This window comes from Lynx canadensis, chromosome B4 (genome assembly GCF_007474595.2).
Source record: "Lynx canadensis isolate LIC74 chromosome B4, mLynCan4.pri.v2, whole genome shotgun sequence".
NCBI classification, from domain to species: domain Eukaryota; kingdom Metazoa; phylum Chordata; class Mammalia; order Carnivora; family Felidae; genus Lynx; species Lynx canadensis.
Genome location: NC_044309.1, coordinates 123,622,219 through 123,641,833, shown reverse-complemented (window position 1 = coordinate 123,641,833; position 19,615 = coordinate 123,622,219). Strand labels below are relative to the sequence as shown.

Sequence of the window (19,615 nt, the reverse complement as noted above, 5' to 3'; positions counted from 1 at the left end):
AGAGAGATCATGACATGAGCCGAAACCAAGAGTTGGATGCTTAACTGACTGAGCCACCCAGACCAGGAGCCCCAGGAGAAATTTCTTCAAGATGATGAAATATGATAGAATATATCTGATGCATCTAACCACAATGAGAGAAGATTTAAACAAATTAAAGAGTATGGACTGAATTGGTCGTAAATACATACAAATCAAAGACAAACAAAAATGACAATTATTAATCCATGGCATGGCTCACCTGTGAACAGTGTTTACATGGTCATAAACAATGACTACTCATCTAACAAAATTGCTGCATAACCATATTGAGAGAATGGGGGTAGGAATGGTATAGAGCAGAGAAGCAAGGAATGGTGGGAAGAAGAGATAAATCCTTAACTGTTATAGTAGAAAGTGATCATTTTATGCCTAAACTGAAAAAAATCAAAGTAATATATTAATGTTATATGGAAATATGGAAGGAAATCCCAAAAGGATTGTTTAACAGAGTTGAAAGCAGATGCTTGTGAAGCAAGGAAAATGAGAGGAAAGTGGGAGCAAAGGACTATTTTTAATAAAAAGCCTTATGGCATTATTTACTCTTAAATGCTATCAAATTCACAAAGATTAACTATAAGTGAAAAAGAGCAAGATGAAAAGCCCTCACTTCCCCAGTTCCCAAAATTCATGCCAACTTATCAAGAGGAGAAGCAAAATCTAAATTCCAACTTTATGATAGTAGCCATGATTACTTTTAAATTGACATTGTCTAAGGTTTATGGAAAAACTGGCCATTCAGAGCCAGTAATTTTTAATCTTTTAAAAGTCACAGATCACTTAGACAATCTGCTTCAAGTGATGTATTCACTACCAAGAAAAATTTATACACACACATTTTTTCTTCCAATCTCAGGGATTGAAGTTTATCCTTGGACTTCAGGTAATAACTCCCAATTTCAAAGATGCAACAGTAAGTTGGATTTTCTATATTTCTTTCCCGCTTGCTAGTATGTGCTTCTTCCATACAAAGCATTTAGTCTCTAACTTTGTTGTTCAATTTATTATTTTTTCAATTATCTTTTTTAATTTTTTTAAATTTACATCCAAATTAGTTAGCACACAGTGCAACAATGATTTCAAGAGTAGATTCCTTAATGCCCCTTACCCATTTAGCCCATCCCCCCTCCCACAATCCCTCCAGTAACCCTCTGTTTGTTCTCCGTATTTAAGAGTCTCTTATGGGGGCGCCTGGGTGGCTCAGTCGGTTAAGCGTCCGACTTCAGCTCAGGTCATGATCTCACGGTCCGTGAGTTCAAGCCCCGCGTCGGGCTCTGTGCTGACAGCTCAGAGCCTGGAGCCTGCTTCGGATTCTGTGTCTCCCTCTCTCTCTGCCCCTCCCCCGTTCATGCTCTGTCTCTCTCTGTCTCAAAAACAAACATTAAAAAAAATTTTTTTTTAAATGAAAGATTAAAAAAAAAAAAAGAGTCTCTTATGTTTTGTCCCCCTCTTGGTTTTTATGTTATTTTTGCTTCCCTTCCCCAATTTTTTTTTTAAATAAAAGATTTAAAAAAAAAAAAAGAGTCTCTTATGTTTTGTCCCCCTCTTGGTTTTTATGTTATTTTTGCTTCCCTTCCCCTATGTTCATCTGTTTTGTCTCTTAAAGTCCTCATATGAGTGAAGTCATATGATATTTGTCTTTCTCTGACTAATTTCACTTAGCATAAATCAATTATCTTTTTTTAAAGTTTATTTATTTATTGAGAGAGAGAGAAAGAGAGAGACAGACAGAGGGGCAAAGAGACAGAGAATCCCAAGCAGGCTCCGCACCAGCAGCATGGAGTCCAATATGGGACTCGAACTCATGAACAGTGAGATCTATGACCTGAGCTGAAACCAAGAGTTGGATGCTTAACCAACTGAGCCACCCAAGTGCCCCATCAATTATCTTAATTTTTTTTTAATTTTTTAAAAATGTTTATTTTTGAGAGAAAGAAAGACAGAGCACAAGTCAGGGAGGGGCAGAGAGAGACGGAGACACCGAATCTGAAGCAGGCTCCAGCCTCTGAGCTGTCCGCACAGAGCCCGATGCGGGGTTCAAACTCACAAACCACGAGATCATGCTGACATGATCACAACCTGAGCTGAAGTAGGATGCTCAACCAACTGAGCCACCTAGGCGCCCCAATGTTTATTTATTTTTGAGAGAGAAAGAGAGACAGAAACAGAGTGCGAGCGAGGGGAGGGGCAGAGAGAGAGAGAGTGAAACACAGACTCTGAACAGGCTCCAGTCTCTGAGCTGTCAGTACAGAGCCTGATGCAGGGCTCGAACTCATAAGCTGTGAGATGATGACCTGAGCCGAAGTCAGATGATTAACCGACTGAGCCACCCAGGTGTCCCTCATCTTTTAGATAACACTTTGGCATACTACTGTATCCTTCCAGAATTTTCTATTTATACACTTAAAAAAAAACCCTGGAATTATAGATATGTTTTATAATCTGCTTTTCTCATATAACAGTGCACATTACATCATCTCCAAATCTGATTCTCCGCTGGCCTCCAGACTTCTTTGTTCCTCAACTACTTATTTGATCTCCTTATTTCAAACTCAGCATGGTCTAAATGGAACTCTTAATTTTCTCCCCAAGCCAGTTTTCTCCTCAGTCTTCTCCAGCTCAGTAAGCGGAAATACCACCAAATTATTCAAGCTAAAAACTCCATCCTCCTGTCCTTTCTGTCATATGCCACCCCCAATTCATCAGCCAGTTCTGTCAACAAGAACTCCAAAACATATCCTGAATTCAGCCACTTCTCTGCATCTCCACTGGCACCACCGTAGTCTAAGACTTCTCTGACTGCTGTGAAAGCCTCCTAACTTGTCTCACTGTGTGCACCTTTGCTCACCTCCAATTTATTTTCCACGCAACTGCAGCGGCCATTCCAAAATGTACATCAGATCACGACACGTCTCTCCTTCAAACTAATAAATAACTTACCTTTGTACTTTATAAACAATCTAAACTCTACCATGATGTTTGAGGCCCTCCAAGATCTGTCCTGTGGTCACTTTTCTAACCTCCATCCCTACACTCTCCTCTTTCACTGGGCCCAAACGAGCCACGCATTCCCATTTCAGGGCCCTTGTACTTGCTGTTCACTCTTCCTACAGTGTTGCTCCCCCAGCCTTTTCCACGGATAGCATCTTCTCCCCATCTGGATTATATTCCAAATGCCATTTCATACTTTTCTAACTACCCACTCCAAAGTTAACCCCACCCCTCTTTACTCCAGTGCCTCCCATTACTATCCCACTGGTCTTACTGTCTTCACATGCTTACCAGAAATGGAACTGATTTTGTTAATTTGTTTGATTAGTGCCCATCATCCCCCTGCCCTCATACTCTCTAAGAATATAAGTTCTTTGACATCAGGGACATTATCAGTCTCTTTCACTGCTGTAGCATTTCACTTCTCAGCATTTAGAACAATTTAGAACAATTCCTGGTATACAGTATCAATCAATAAGTATTCATTAAAAAATAGATGAGTTCCATATTTAATAAATTTGTAGTGTTGTAATACTTTTTAAAAAATGGTTTTACTTTGGAATACTTTTAGATTTACAAAAAAAAAAAAATGCAGAGTGCCCATATATTCTTTATCTTTACTCAGTTTCCCCTAATGCTAACACATTTGTCAAAATTAAGAAATTAACACTGGAATAATAATGTTAACTAAACTACAGACCACTCAGATTTCACCAATTTTCTATTTACATTTTTGTTTGTTTTAATCCAATCTAGGGTGTACCACCTTGCATTTAGTCATCATATCTCCTTAGTCTCCTCCAATTTGTAACTATTTCTCACTTTCCTCGTTTTTCATCACTTTGAAACTTTTTTTAAAGTGCATATCCATTCATTTTGAGAGAGAGAGAGAGAGAGAGCGAGCGAGCAGAGGAGGGGCAGAGAGAGAGGGAGACAGAGAATGTGAAGTAGGCTCCACACTGCCAGCACAGAGTCCTATGCAGGGCTTGATCTCATGAACCATGAGATCAGGACCTGAGATGAAATCAAGAGTCCAACTCATTGCTTTCAAAGCCCCCCTCATCACTTTGAAACTTTTATTTAAGAGTATTGTTCACATATTCTGTAGAATGTCTAGAATGTCCCTCAATTTGCACTTATCTGATATGTTCTCTCAGAGTGGGGTTATAGGTTTTGGGGTAATACAAAGGTGAAGTTTCTTCTTATCACATGATATGAGAAGCAGGGATAAATGATATTAACATGACTATCACTAGTGATATTAACACTGATTACTTGATTAAGGTGATGTTTTCCAGGTTTCTCTACCATACAGCCACTGTTTTTCTCTTTCCATATTCTATGTTTTGGAAGGGAGTCACCATATCCCAGTCTACACACTCAAAGAGAGGGGCTCTCGTGGGCACCTGGGTGGCTCAGTTGGTTGAACATCCAACTTCGGCTCAGGTCATGGTGTCGTGGTTCGTGGGTTTGAGCCCCACACTGGCCTCTGCACTGTCAGCGCAGAGCCTGCTTGGGATTCTCTCTCTCTCAAAATAAATAAACTTAAAAAAAAACCTCTCACGGAGTGAGAAATATCTACTCCAATGTAATATTTCTTCCATTCATTTTTAATTATGGAAAAGAGAGGCAGTGGCATTTACAATAAGTCTTTTTTTTATTTTTTATTTTTTTATTTTTTTACACATTTTTTTTTTTAATTTTTTTTTTCAACGTTTATTTATTTTTGGGACAGAGAGAGACAGCATGAACGGGGGAGGGGCAGAGAGAGAAGGAGACACAGAATCGGAAACAGGTTCCAGGCTCCGAGCCATCAGCCCAGAGCCTGACGCGGGGCTCGAACTCACGGACCGCGAGATCGTGACCTGGCTGAAGTCGGACGCTTAACCGACTGCGCCACCCAGGCGCCCCTACAATAAGTCTTAAGAGACAGACAGTGCTCAGGTATTTATTTACCTAAAAGAAAATTCTATTCGTTAAATACTCTTACCTACCAGTATCAAGATACCAAAGATCCTTGCAGCAAACTTGACTATTCAGTGCTTTTTTGTAGCCATCTCTTCCACTCCAAAAATACAATCGAGTGCCAATTGCAACAGCACAGTGTCCAGCTCGTGGTCTTGGTCTTGAATTTTTTTTATCTTCCTGAGAATCCGATACGAGGGTGGTCCACTCTGCTGTATCTACAAGACAGCAATATCCATGACTACAGTATTGCTCTTAAATAACAAAATAACAAGAACTCTTTTATTAATAAATTTTATTTCAATAAGTAGCTCTTAAAAGACTTACCCAGATTTAGATAAGAAAATGAACTAGTACATCTCCATTCACAATCATGAGGTGAAGTCTCAATATTCTCCCCCTTATGTGGAACCCATCCACCAAAAATGTACATCCTGAACAACAAAAAGAGAGAACATAAAGTGGCTGACTTTTTTTTCTAGAGCTTTACTTTTTTTTTTCTTTTTAGATTTTCAATGCTAAGAATAGACTTAAACTTACTTGTTTACTCAAAGCTTCAGGACTATTAACTCACTTATTACGGTCAAGGTAATGGGAATAAGATAATGAATAAAGCAATCTTCTCTGAAGAGTTTACAATTCTATGAAGCAATACAGAATCAAATTATTTGTCTCTGGCAAGTTACTTAAGTGGAAAATATTTCAATTCTAATACATTTGAAAATCAATACTATTTATAATGAGTGAACCTCACTCAGAAAGACAGTCAAATGATCTATGATATCCAAAGTCAAATTTAGAGTTGTATGCATACAGTAACCAAAGAAGATTAAGTTTCTTATAACTTTGGTCACTGATATCACTCAAATAAAAAACTTTTGGGGCACCTGGTGGTTCTGTCAGTTAAGCGTCTGACTCTTGATTTCGGCTCAGGTCACAATCTCATGGTTTGTGAGATCGAGCTCCCCGCAGGAGCCTGCTTGGGATTCTCTCTCCCTCTCTTTCTCTCTCAAAATAAATAAATAAACATCAAGACAAAACAAAACACAAAAAACCTTTAACTATGTCCCTCGGGCCCCTAAAGGTTCTTGAGACATGCCTAATGACTGCTTGAAGGAGAAAGGCTCATCAGGCAGAGCTTAGGGCCGATGTGACAGCATGCCAACTGGTGAAGCTCTATTTTATACCTATTTTCTATATTAGAGTTCCAGGGGAAAACCACATTTTATAAAAGGGTTCTGAGATTTTTTAAAATGTACCTATCAGATTTTGTTTATGGCTATTTTTTAAAAGGAACTAATGAGGTTGTAGCTGTTTCCTAAAACACATTACTTTTAAGGTAAAGTCCCTACACAAGAAAACACTTAATTAAATTCTATTTACACAATAATGCACAAGTAAGGGAACTTGCTGATGATAGTAATAGCTAACCTTTATGGCGTACTCCTTATGTAGCAGGCACTGTTTGGAGCATTTCATATGTATTAATCCATTTAATCCTGAAGGCAACCTCGTGAAGTAGGTTTTATTATTGACTGTATTTTATATGTAAGGAAACTGAGGTATAGACAGATTAAATTTCCTTGCCCCAGGTCATACAGAACAAGTACCAAAACTGGCAACTGGTTACAGAGTTTACGGTCTAACCATAACTCTATCCAAAGTTTAACCAGTGAGTGTACATTCTGAGTACATACCTGAGTATAAGTCGAGTACTACCAAAAATAAGTAAAACGAAACACTGAGTTAGGTGTGTCAAACCTGGCAACAGAGAACAGATCAGGATGCCTGTGCCTCAGACTTAAGTAAATGTACTCTGTGCAAGGAAAGCACTGTGAGGAATGCACACAAGTATAAGAGGCAGCATGACAAGAAAATGCCGAAGTATTTTAGCCTCTGTAGGCTTATTATTTTTGCTTCAGGAAACAATCAAACACTATTAAATTCAATAATCTATTCCTAAGAACTTGGTAGCACCACTCTTCCCTGTGTGTGTCTTTCTTAAGTTGGTTAAAAAAAAGTGAAAAACAAAAAAACCAGAAACCACCACCATACTTGTTTCCTATAACACTGGCTGTGTGAAGGCTTCGTGGAAGTGGCACCGTCCCTTTAGTTTCTGGTTTTGACCACGACATCGTTTCTAGAAGTAAAAATTAAGTATATTAGCAATTTGGTCTAATAATAGCAAATTAACCTCAACTTGCAGAATCTTAAAAAATAAAAAAGGACTTACCAAAAAGAAGCAAAACTGTTTCAAAACCATTACTTGAATTTCATCTTAAAATGAGCATTTATAGCCAACATAAATAGCTAATTATAGTAATCTATACTTGAACGTTAGTGTTTGAAATACAGAGGTGTATTTAGGGTGCCACCAATTTTGAATTAAAACCAGATTAGAGATTTTCACATTTTAAGTAAGAGCACATTGTGTAGAAGATAGTCAAAAGTGAGAGGCACACCTACCTCCCAATCACTTCATTCCTAGGATCCTTTTAAAAAGAGCTAGCTAGCCCAGGGTTTTTCACTGACCAGTAATAACATTACTAATGCTACATTTTCTGTAGACAGAGTAACCATATAAATTTGATCATCCCCAACGGGGACATTTTACAGAGTGGTAATTGGTACTACTGATAGTTACATGGGACAATAAGCATTAATCAGTCACCTTAGACAAACCAGGACATATGGCGACCCTACTTATAAGGAACACAGGAGAGTTACGGCCATAAACCAAACATTCATTTGTTTAACTTTATTGATCAGCAACCACTCACGTCACATCTCACCTGTTCCAGAGCTGGCTACACGTGCCTTCTATAAACCTAAGCGTGACTCGATAAATACTTTAACGAAAATATTTTCCAAAGGATTTTTACATTTTCCTTTATCAGTCAAAACCAATTCCTGAGTCTGAATCAAGGTAAGCTTACCTAAGTCAAGTTGCCATAGATCATCCAGGCGAGCACCACACATTCCACCAAAGACATACATTTTAGGACTTCCAGAATCTTTTTTGCAATATATCACAGCTGTGTGGGATTCTCTTGGAGAAGGCACAATCCCTTTAGTCACTGGAATGCTCCAGCCCACAACACCAGAACCGTGCTGTAGCTCCAACTCATAGAAATCATTTAAATATCTAGGATATCATGAAATAATATTAAAACATTAACAGAACATATATCTTCTATTTGACTTTTGTTTCTATTTATAAAGATAAGATATGCTTACTATGAAACATTCATTTAGTACAGAAAGGCACTAGGAGAGCAAAAACCCCTTCCTCATTTATTCACCACGTATTTATCAAAAACTACCATATGCACCAGGTACTCTTGCGGGGATCAGCAGCAAACAGAAGAGATTAAAAAAATTCCTGCCATCATTTAACCAACACTCACATCCAAGACAACAACTGTGATGGTTTGAGAACATAGCCGCAAATTCTCTGACACTTCCATTCAGGAGGTAGGTATGTCTGTCCTCACCCTCAATTCCAGGCAAGCTTCAACTAGAAGTTGGTGATATGACACCTCAACTAGAGTGTGGTGATATGACACTATGTGACTTCTGAGGCTTGGTCACAGCCAAGCCTTGGTTCTGAGGCTGTGGCCAAGCCTCAGAAGTCACTATAAAATCCTTGTTCTTGGAATCCTGAAGCATCAGGTAAGTCCAACTAACACAAATCTGAAGCAGCATACATAGGCGTGCAGGATGATGGCCCCAGTTCAGTCCATCCTTCAGCCATTTCCATTGAGGCATCAGATGTGGGAGTGACCATTCAAGCCTTCCCATCTCAGGGTCTAGCCATCACTGCTGTGTCCTATCTCAATTCCTGATGCACAGAATCCCTGAGCATAATGTTATTTTGCATCACAAACTTTTTGGGGGTTTATTACATGGTACTAGATAACCAAGACAATCACTGTTGACAATAATTGGTAAATACCCCCTTTTGTTTTTTTAATTTTAGAGAGAGAGAAAGCGTGAGTGGGGGAGTGGGGCAGAGGGAGAGACAGAGAATCTTAAGCAGGCTCCACGCTCAGCACAGAGCCCGGGGAGCTCAATCCCATGACCCTGGGATCATGACTTGAGCCAAAATCAACAGCTGGATGCTCGACCACCTGAGCCACACAGGTGCACCAGTAAATACCCTTTCTGACCCCCCTTTCTGTATGGATCTCCACATATGCATAAATGAGACATACTACAAATGTTGCTTTGTAACTTTTTTCTTTTAAAATTTTCACTCTATAATGTCATAGCAATGCCCTGCATAGCTTTTTTTTTTTTTTTTTTAACTCTAGAAACTGGCATGAAACTTCTCATGCGTGACATTGATGTTTTCAATGTTTTGAGCAAAATGACTTTTATAGGAATATATTTCCTATCAAATTATTACTCAAATATGAGGGCAAAATTAAAACACTTTAGGACATATAAAACTTCAAAGTGTGGCTATATAATTGTTTTGGGGAAAAAAATGACACTGGATGCCATTTCAGAAAAATGAAAGAAATGAAAGAAATCCAAGAAAGAATACGCTGAATAAGAGAAATGGCGGTACAAAGAAATCAGTGATTTATAATCACATTTAAATTTATGTTTATAAGTGTGGTTGTGAGGTCTAAGCAAACAGTAAGACTAACCAAATAATTAATTTCTTAACAGTATTATAATCTGGAATAAGATTCAAAAATACATGGAACATATGGGAAAATAAGGGTAAGTAAAAGAAGGTAAAGACAGTAATCTACTCTCAAAGATGACAAGATCTTTTCAGTTTAAATGTGTGTAATAATTTCTGAACAACTAACAGAAGCACAGAATTAGCACATATAACTTTCAAATCATTAAGAGGAAAGAGGAAAACAGTACATCAAGAGAAAGTAAGGAAAAGGAAAAACAAGCAAAGCAGTGTCAGTCTATGGAAAACAGTTAATAAGATGGTTAGGGGGAAAAAACACTACAATACAAAACGATGTCAAAATAAAGACAAACTATAAAAAGAAATTTGGTACACATCACCAAAAAAGATAAAATTTTCCTAATGTAAAAAGCTCCTACAAGATCAATATTATAACTAATCACACAATAGACACAAACAAAAGGATATAAACTGACAGTTCACAGAATGAGAAATAAAAACTGTATAAATGTATATGTATACACACACAGGAACACATATACAAACACATACACAAATGTTCAACCTCATTACAATTTTTAAAAATCTTGCAAAGGCAGGAAAAGGCAGGGAGCTGGAGGTAGAGAAGCAACAATAAGCAGAATAGATGGAAAACATAAAATAACAAAAGTAGGAAAAGACTTCCCTATTAAGAGACAAAGTCTCTTGGGGGCAGGAAGCGTGTAGGGGAAACAAAGTAAAAGAACCCTAAATCCAGCTATAAGCAAGTAACAGCAATGATAATATTAAAACTAACAAGTGATGTGGCACAGACTTACACAGATCTGAATGGGTACCAGCCAGTATGCTGTACCAGCTCATACTGGTTGTTAATCCTATTTTAAAAAGGTAAGTCTACAACAAAATAATACACACAGGCTGAAAATTAGATATACAAGGAACAAACCACAAATGCACAATCACACTGGGAGATTTTAACATGTCATTCAGAAGTTGATCTGACCTAGACTCACAAAACAAAAAAGCTTAGAGTAATAATTTAAAACATTGATTTAATAAAGAACCTAGTCCCCGGGGCCCCTGGGTGGCTCAGTCGGTTGGGCGTCCGACTTTGGCTCAGGTCATGATCTCACGGCTCGTGAGTTTGAGCCCCGCGTAGGGCTCTGTGCTGACAGCTCAGAGCCTGGAGCCTGCTTCAGATTCTGTGTCTCCCTCTCTCTCTGCCCCTAACCCACTCTCATTCTGTCTCTGTCTCTCTCAAAAAAGAGACATTTAACAAACATTAAAAAAATTTTTTTTTAAAAAGAACCTAATCCCCAAACAGTCAAGAACTTACAATCTTTATGAGTACCTACGGAACAATCACATACACCACATATACCACAAAGACAATCTCCAAGAAGGAAAAACCCCATACACCACATATTTTTATCACAATATAATAAAACTAGGTATTAGCAACAATAACAAAAGTTTCCATTTGGAAACTAAACTTTTGTGTCAAATTACTTTTGGGTTAAAGAGAAAATAGGGGCGCCTGGTTAAGCATCCAATTCTTGATTTCAGCTAAGGTCATGATCTCACAGTTCATGAGCACAAGCCCCACACTGGGCTCTCTACTGAGTGTGAAGCCTGCTTGGGATTCTCTCCCTCTCTCTGCCCCCCTCTCTCTCAAAAATAAATAAATAAACATTTTTTAAAATGTAAAAAAAACATTAAAATTAATGACAGTAAGAGCACTATATATCAAAACCTATGGAATATGGCCAAAGCCATAACCAGAGAAAAATATGTAGCATTTATTTGAAAATAAATGAATAATCATTCAAATTACTAGAAGTTAGAAAAAAATTAGAAAAGGCATCCAAACTATTAAAAGTTTAAAAGAAGTTAGAAAAAAGGAAAAATGTAAAGAAATGGAATACGGTTAAAGAAAATAACTGAAAAAGAAAAATAATAAAACTAAAAAGTGGTTCTTTGAAAACAAGTAATATAACAAACCACTAGCGAGTCTGGTTAAGAAAAGAAAACACATGCATTTAAAAATGAGAAAAGAGCAGATATAGAGATTTCAAAGAGATACAGAGAATTGTCTTACAGTTTCTATCAATAAATATAAAAATCTAAATGAAATGGGTGATTTTTCAGGGAAAACATAAATTACCAAGTGACTCAAGAGAAAGTAGAAAATCTAAATAGATCAATAACTATAAGAGATATTTGAAAAAGAAGTCAACGATCATCTTCCTAAACTGTACCAATCTCAATTATGGGAAATTTCTACTAAATATTCAAGAAATTATGTTAGTTAAGCAAAATAAAAAATGGAGAGCTTCCCATAACCTCAAAACACAGCCCTGGTTATGTTCCCAGGAATAACTGAACCCTGATACTCAAATCAGATTAGAACAGGATCTCACTACCCCAAATAAAAACACTATAGGAAAAATCACTAGTGAATACAGATAATATAAATGAATGTTAGCAAAGTGAATTCAGCAAAGTATGAAAAGAACACTGTAATGCAACAAACTGGGGGTTAACTACAAATAAAAAGATGACTCATTTCAGAACCTAACAATATAATTAACAAAATTAATGGATTAAAGGAAAAATCAGTAAGTTTATTTCCATGTCTGAAATGAATACAAACATCCATTTTTGGTTAAAAGGAGAGAAAAAAAACCAATTAGCAAACTAGAAATTAAAAAAAAAAATTTCTGGGGCGCCTGGGTGGCGCAGTCGGTTAAGCGTCCGACTTCAGCCAGGTCACGATCTCGCGGTCCGGGAGTTCGAGCCCCGCGTCAGGCTCTGGGCTGATGGCTCGGAGCCTGGAGCCTGTTTCCGATTCTGTGTCTCCCTCTCTCTCTGCCCCTCCCCCATTCATGCTCTGTCTCTCTCTGTCCCAAAATAAATAAAAAACGTTGAAAAAAAATTAAAAAAAAAAAAATTTCTTTAACCTCACCAAAGGCAAATACTAGAAACCTACAGCAAAGATCACAAGTAATGATAAAGGGTAAATATACTAATGAAACAGAATAGTCTTGAATAAGAGTTGGCAAACCTTTTCTGTAAAAAGTCAGACAGTAAATATTTTAGGTTATGGGGTCCTTCAGGTCTGTCACAACTACTCAACTTTGCTCTTTTAATATGAAAGCAGCCAGAGACAACATGCAAATGAATCGGCATGGCTGTGTTCCAATAAAACTTTATTAACAAAGAAAGATAGCAGGCCAAATTTGGCCCATACAGTGTAGTTTGTAACCCCTAGTCTAGAGAATTTAGAAAAAGACCCATTTAAATGAGGATTAAGATATGACAGAGATAGGACTTCAAATCAGTGAGGAAAAAAAATGGCTTATTTAATAAATGGTGGTGGGAGAATTAGAAATCCATTAGGAAGGAAAAGTAAAAATCTTCATACTAGTCATAAAAATATATTCTAAATCTATAAATATTTGAAACATAAAGAATAAATCTGTGAATATATCAGAAAAATACAGAATGTACTAGAAATTATAGAAAATATAGAAAAATAATTTTGGCATAGGAGAAACTCCTAAGCAAGAAAAAAAAAAATCCCAGAAAGCAATAAAAAAATATTGTCAAACCTGGTAAGACAAAAATGAAACTCTTTAAAAAAAAAAAGGTAGACAAAAGACATGGAAAAAATATTTGGAATGTAAGAACAAAATATATAAAGAGCTCCAAAGAATCGATAATAATAATAATAATAATAATAATAATAAAACTGAAATCCACAGAGGTATAATTAGAAATGACAAATGAGGGGAGCCTGAGTGGCTGAGTCAGGTAAGTGTCCGACTCTTGATTTAAGCTCAGGCCATGATCTCACAGTGGTGAAATTGAGCCCTGCATTGGGCTCCATGTTGCTGGGTGTGGAGCCTGCTTAGGATTCTCTCTTTTCCTCTCTCTGCCCCTCCCCTGCTTGCATGCTCTCTCTCTCAAAAGTATATAAATAAATAAACAAAATACATACATACATACATACATACATAGAAATAACAAATGAATTTGGCAAGGTCACGGAATACAAACTCAATATACAGAGAGCAACTGTGTTTCTATATATTAGCAATAAACCAATTATATTTCTATACACTAGCAAAAAAAATCCAAAAATAAAATTAAGAAACCAAATCTATTCACGTCATTGAAAAGAATAAAAAAATTAGGAATAAATTTAATAAGATCAGAGCAAGACACACATTTAAAACCTCAAAATATTGCTGGGAGAAATTAAAGAAGATCTAAATAAATGGAGAGACATTCCAGGTTCCTGGGTTGGAAGACTCAATATTAAGAAGATAGTAATTATCCATAATTTTATCTATATTTTTCACACAGTACCTACCAAATTCCAGCAGACCTTGTTGCAGAAATTGGCAAGCTGATGCTAAATTTAAATAGAAATGCAAAGGACCCAGAATAGCCAAAACTCTCTTGAAAAAGCGTAATAAAATCTGAGAACTTATATCTTCCAATTTCAAAACTTACTACAAAGCTATAGTAATCAAAACAGTGTGGTACCAGCATTAGGCTAGACATATAGATCAAGAGAACAGAATGGAGAGTCCATAAATAAATCCTTACAGTTACGGTTAATTGATTTTCAACAAAAATGCCAAGCACAGAACACACAGTTCTGGATCGCTGACTAACAGAATGTGAACAGAAATGAAACTGCTTTAACCAGAGGCTTTAAAAAGCATTGCATCTATTTGCTCCCTCAAGCTGCAAAAACTTGAGAGGCATGCCCATTATATATAATATATACAATATAACCTAAAAAAAAAAAAAAAAAGCTGACTAATAAATGTTACAAGAAAAAGATTCTAAAAGATGCACATCAACTTGAATTATGTTTGCCTCTGTTGGAGGGCAGTGTTGTTGAGAGAAAGAACTTCATATATTTTCTAATTTCTTGAATTTTTATAAGTCTATAACTAAAAACATCTATTTAACTTAAAAATGAAAAAGACATGTGCTAGAAGTAGAAGTATCTGGATTAGTATGGTAGGATAAATTTTTCTTCCTTTCTCCAGTTTCCAAGTTTTCTGTGATGTTTTAGTATGTGTTATTTTTTAAAGTTTGAAAAACCAAAAAAGCTAAGCCTCTAACATCAATGTAATGTAGATACTATGCTGATGACAACCTGAAAATGTCAACAATCTTATTGAAAGATTGATGCCAACAATCTTATTTAGCCATTATAATGACACTGAAATGTTAAGTATTTAATCAGTCCCATTTCACAGTCAAGGAAAACAGGGTTAGATTACTTCCACTAAAGGACACACATGGTAAGCAGTGAATCAGAAAACAGTCTTTTGGACTCTAAATCTCCAAATCCTGAGTGCTATGACAATGTGATCAAAACACTGTGATCAAAAAAGAAAAGAGGTAGTGATAGTTCTGTTTGGAGAAAAGAGGAGAGGATTGGTTCACAAAGTATTTGCTTGTATGAACCACCTTAATGGCTTCCTGTATGAAAAATGGATATGATGGCCTTCATCTTGTAGTGAAATTTTTTGTCACCAAATCCCTAGAGACATCTAATTTGAAAATAACCATTTGTTACTTTTTATTATCATTTATGACAACTAAAATACATCATGACTCAAAACATACAAATATGTTGCTATAAGCAGTTATATTAGTATCATTTAATAAGATGATTTCTGATTAGAAAAGGCATAGTTTTGAAAACAGATACATACTCCAGGGACTAGGGAAAATATAAGTGCACCCAAATTTGTTCACTGTTAGGTTCAAATGCAAAAGGCTAAGCTTCATCCCTTTTAGTAATTAAAAATGAAAGAAACTAAATGTTCTTAAAAGTCATAAAACAAACATTTGGTCTGAAAAAGAATCAGCATACCTGGGAACATTATTGTTTGAGTCTTCACTTTCATTTGCCAGACCACCAAACAAATAGCATTTGTTACCATATAAAGAGAAGCTATGTCCAAGCCGGGGACAAGGAGGTAAACCAGAAGAAGGGGGGTGGGGTTTCACTTTTTTCCATAACCAACGACTTGCCTAAAAAAGAGCATAAATACAATCAGGCAAAATCAGGAAAACATTCCTATATTGTCAATAGTATAACATCATACCAATACATTTTAATCGAAATCCAATTAGAAGGCTCCAATAAGCTATCCTGGGGCAAATGACAAGTAAGCAGATAACTTCTGGAACTAAAATAAACACTGCAATAGAAATTCAGTCTACTCTTCCATATTCACAGCTTTTCTCAACAGCAACCTAATAGTAAACATGATAATAACTCAAACGCTAACAGTTTCAAAATATTTTCCAAATGAAAAATTAAATATATATAGCTTTAAGAGTAAATGTAATTTGGGGCGCCTGGGTGGCTCAGTCGGTTGGGTGTCCGACTTTGGCTCAGGTCATGATCTCATGGTCCGTGAGTTCAAGCCCCACATCGGGCTCTGGGCTGATGGCTCCAAGCCTGGAGCCTGCTTCCAATTCTGTGTCTCCCTCTCTCTCTGCCCCTCCCCCATTCATGCTCTCTCTCTGTCCCAAAAATAAATAAACATTAAAAAAAAAAATTAAAAAAAAAGATTAAATGTAATTTATACATTCTTACTTTCTGAAATTAGGTAATACATAGTATATATTTCAACCTTTAAGTATGCATAAAGTTCATTTAACAAACCAAACTCCAAAACTTATAGTCTGGCCATGGATGCTCTATTTATCTAAAATGATTTGCTCATAAATAGGTATAATTCATCCACATCTGTCAATTACCAGATGCCCTCGTGATAATAGCCCTGTGAACACATGCACAGTTTGGGAATAAAAGTCAATTAAGGGCTGTCAGAGAGGGCTCTGAGTGCGGTTTAGGAGAATCAAACATAAAAGGACATAAGAAACTGTCGTGTGTGTGTGTGTGTGTGTGTGTGTGTGTGTGTGTGCGCGCGCGCGCACACGCGTGTGTGCGTTTGTGAGCATGTGCACATATACTGCCAGGGGGGAAAAGTGATTATTACTGTAATGGTAACAATTTCTGTAACTGAGCAGAGGTTTTCAAAATATGGTCTGGGGACCAGCAGCAGCACAGGGGAAGTTGGTAAGAATTCAAGGGGGGAGGCCTCACATCAGACAATACTGATTCAGAAGCTCTGGGAGCAGGGCCCAGCAATCTGTGTTTTCACAAGCCCTCCAGATGCTTCTGTTGCTGCTAAAATCGAAGAACTATGACACTAAGATACAAAAACCCAAACATGTAACATGTACAATTGATGCTAAGTAACAGATATCTTTATGTTACAAATGTTACACTGAGTATTAAAAAAAAGACTCACGTTAGAAACTTTGGCTTTTTAGTGGAGTGGAAACATTTTCTTTGAAGCTCTAAAATGTGAAGTTCACACTATCTCAAATACATTAATGAAATATTTCGCAATCTTTCAAAGAATGAAGAGCAAGCTCATTATTAAAGCTGCAGATTGAGATAAATTTTAAATACACTTACTTGCAACTCATACAACTCATTGCTGTATCTTCCATATTCAACCATTCCCCCGAACACTAATATTCTGGTACCATCACAGACAAATCCGTGGGCAGCGCAACCTGGAGGGATGTCTCCTCTAACCGCTGGTAGGAACCATTGATTTGTAACTAGTTGCCAAAATAAAATTAAGACCAGTTATGATACACTGTTGTCACAAACTATGAGTGTGTACTTTATATGTATCTTCTAGATCAGTGCCTCTTAACTGGGGATGACTCTGCCCCCAGGAGAACAACATAACTTTGCGGTTGCCTTACTGGAGAGGGAGAGGAGAGATGCTTACTGGCCACTAGTGGGTAGAGCCCAGAGACGCTGCCAAACATCTTACAAGGTCCGTGCAAGCTCTTCCAACAACTAATTCCTCTGGTTCAAAACGGCCACATGCTGCTGTTGGAGAAACCCTGATCGATGTCATTAATTCTTCCCCAAACCTTGCTTGGTATCATCATCTCCATTCTACCGGTGAAAATCTGCTATTTAAGTTTGGTGACTTTAGCGCTGATCCTGGGGACCCGGCAGAGCAAAATTCAAACCAGGTCTCACCTTCCAAAGCCAGGATTTCTACACTACACCAAACTGTCAAATAACTTTTTAACTAAATAGTGGAGTGCGGGGGGGGGGGGGGGGGGGAAAAAATAAAATAAAATGTCCCCTATCCCCTACGCCACTACTGTATTCAGCACTATGACTAAGTTATTTGGTCCGAGTCGCTGATCGTGACATAGACCCCCAATTCAGCTATCAGCCTCACACCGAGGAAACAGCTCCTGCGCGACAGCGGGAGCGTTTCCACGGCGGGGAAAACGGAACGCCGCCCTCCTATCTATCCCCGGGGCCCTCGGCCAAGGGGCACTGGTGAGTCGCAGCGGCGCTCCAGCTGACAGTCGTCTTCCGGAGCGCTGCACAGCTGAACTTGAGCAAGCACGCCCCACTGTGGGAGCCGGGCGCCCGGCTCAGCCACCGGCCGCTCCCCCGCCAGCGCGCAGGGGGACCAGCGGGGCAAAAACCCCGACTGCCACCGGCCAGATGCGGGGCAGTATTCGCGGGGAGCGTACCAGAACGCCTCTCGCTTTCCCTGCTCGCCCCCCGTCCCGCCCCGCCTCTCTCCCTCCTAAGGAAAGACCGCAGGCAACGACGAGAAGGGCCCGGCGCAGCTTCGGTTTGGAGTTGGTTTTGGTTTTTGACAGGGGAGGGATCTCGGACCCCCGGAGTGGGCGAGACTCCGCGAAGAGGCCCCGGCGGGTGAAAACGGCCTCCCTCTCTCTCTCTCTCTCTGTCTCTCTCGCCTACGTCCGCCAGCAGGGCTGGGGCGCGGGGGGGTCGGGGGGGAGGAGGTCCCGGACCGCCTGCCTGAGGGCCGGCGCGCCCCGCTCAGGGCCCGGTTCCGCCCCGCGGGGCCCCGGGAAAACGGAGCTGCCGCCCGGGACGCTGAGGACCCCGGACCCGCCCGGCCGAGCCGCGCTCCCCGCAGCCCGCCCGAGGAGGCAGTGACCCGGCGGTGACAGCTGTCAGGGCCGCGGCCGCCGCCTCGCCTCCCCTCCCCCTCCGCGGCTCCCACAGGCGGGGCCGTAGAGTTGCCGCCGCGCCTACCCGTGTTGTAGACGTGCAGCTCGTCCGCGATGCCCTCGTTGCCCCCTCCAAAGATGATCATCAGCTCCCGGATAGCCACGGCCCGGTGTCCGTGCCGGGCGCGGGGGACCGGCCCCGTGAAGGAGGAAACCCGCCTCCAGTTGAGGAGGCTGGGAGCCGCCATCTTCCCAACCCCCGCCCCTCTGCCCACAATGCACCGCGCCCGCTCCGGCGCCTCCGCTCCCGGGGGAGGGCGGGGACCCGCCTCCAGCTGTGCGCCGGGGGCGGGGGGGAGGTGAGGTCACGTGACCGCGGGCCCCCGGGGCCGGGCTGGAGGCCCGCGGGGCGCGGAGGGGTCCCGGCCGGGGAGCCCCGCCCTCGCCTCCGGGCTACGTGTCCCGGCCGAGCCCCTTGGGAAACGGGCCCGCGGCTGGAAAGACCTTTCCTCCCGACCGAGTCTCCCGCCCCCAGCCCGCGCACAGGGTCCCCTCCCCCCCGTTTTGTATAGCGGGAGAAAGTACAGCGTTTGCCTTTACGGCCACTTTAACTGAGCATCTAGGATGCCCGGGCGAGTCAGGCTCGGAACAGTTTACAGCGCGACGGGGAGGAAAGCTCGCGTAGAGGTTCGAAGTGCCGCGAGCGCGGGGAGCCGAGAGGGACGTCTGCCTGCGCGGGCGGGTGGCGCGCGTCGGGGGCGCCGGGCGTCGAGGATGCCCGCGAACGCCGGAGGAGGCGGGCAGCCTGCCCCGCGAGCGAGCGGCCGTCCCTGAGCACCCCCGAGGGAAGGTCGGAGCCCAGCCTGCACCGAGGAATCAGGCACTTGAGCGTTT

The 19,615-nt window shown here is 40.1% G+C and overlaps 1 protein-coding gene across 4 annotated transcripts in view; it reads right to left on the bottom strand.

Annotated features, from left to right (window-relative positions):
* HCFC2 (host cell factor C2) overlaps positions 1-18,990 on the bottom strand; it is a 48,064-nt gene extending 29,074 nt beyond the window's left edge. For 3 of the 4 annotated variants that reach the window (XM_030320401.1, XM_030320399.1, XM_030320400.1), the window contains exons 1-7: positions 18,807-18,980; positions 17,175-17,323; positions 15,552-15,712; positions 7,932-8,140; positions 7,051-7,135; positions 5,323-5,429; positions 5,025-5,213 (exon numbers count right to left, since the gene is read on the bottom strand). In XM_030320401.1, the coding sequence (XP_030176261.1) occupies positions 5,025-5,213; positions 5,323-5,429; positions 7,051-7,135; positions 7,932-8,140; positions 15,552-15,712; positions 17,175-17,323; positions 18,807-18,969 (1,063 nt within the window). In that variant the 5' untranslated portion in view covers positions 18,970-18,980. Of the gene's footprint in view, positions 1-5,024; positions 5,214-5,322; positions 5,430-7,050; positions 7,136-7,931; positions 8,141-15,551; positions 15,713-17,174; positions 17,324-18,806 lie in introns of all 4 variants that reach the window. The other variant, XM_030320402.2, reaches the window with a different exon arrangement.
* Positions 18,991-19,615: the final 625 nt, after the last annotated feature.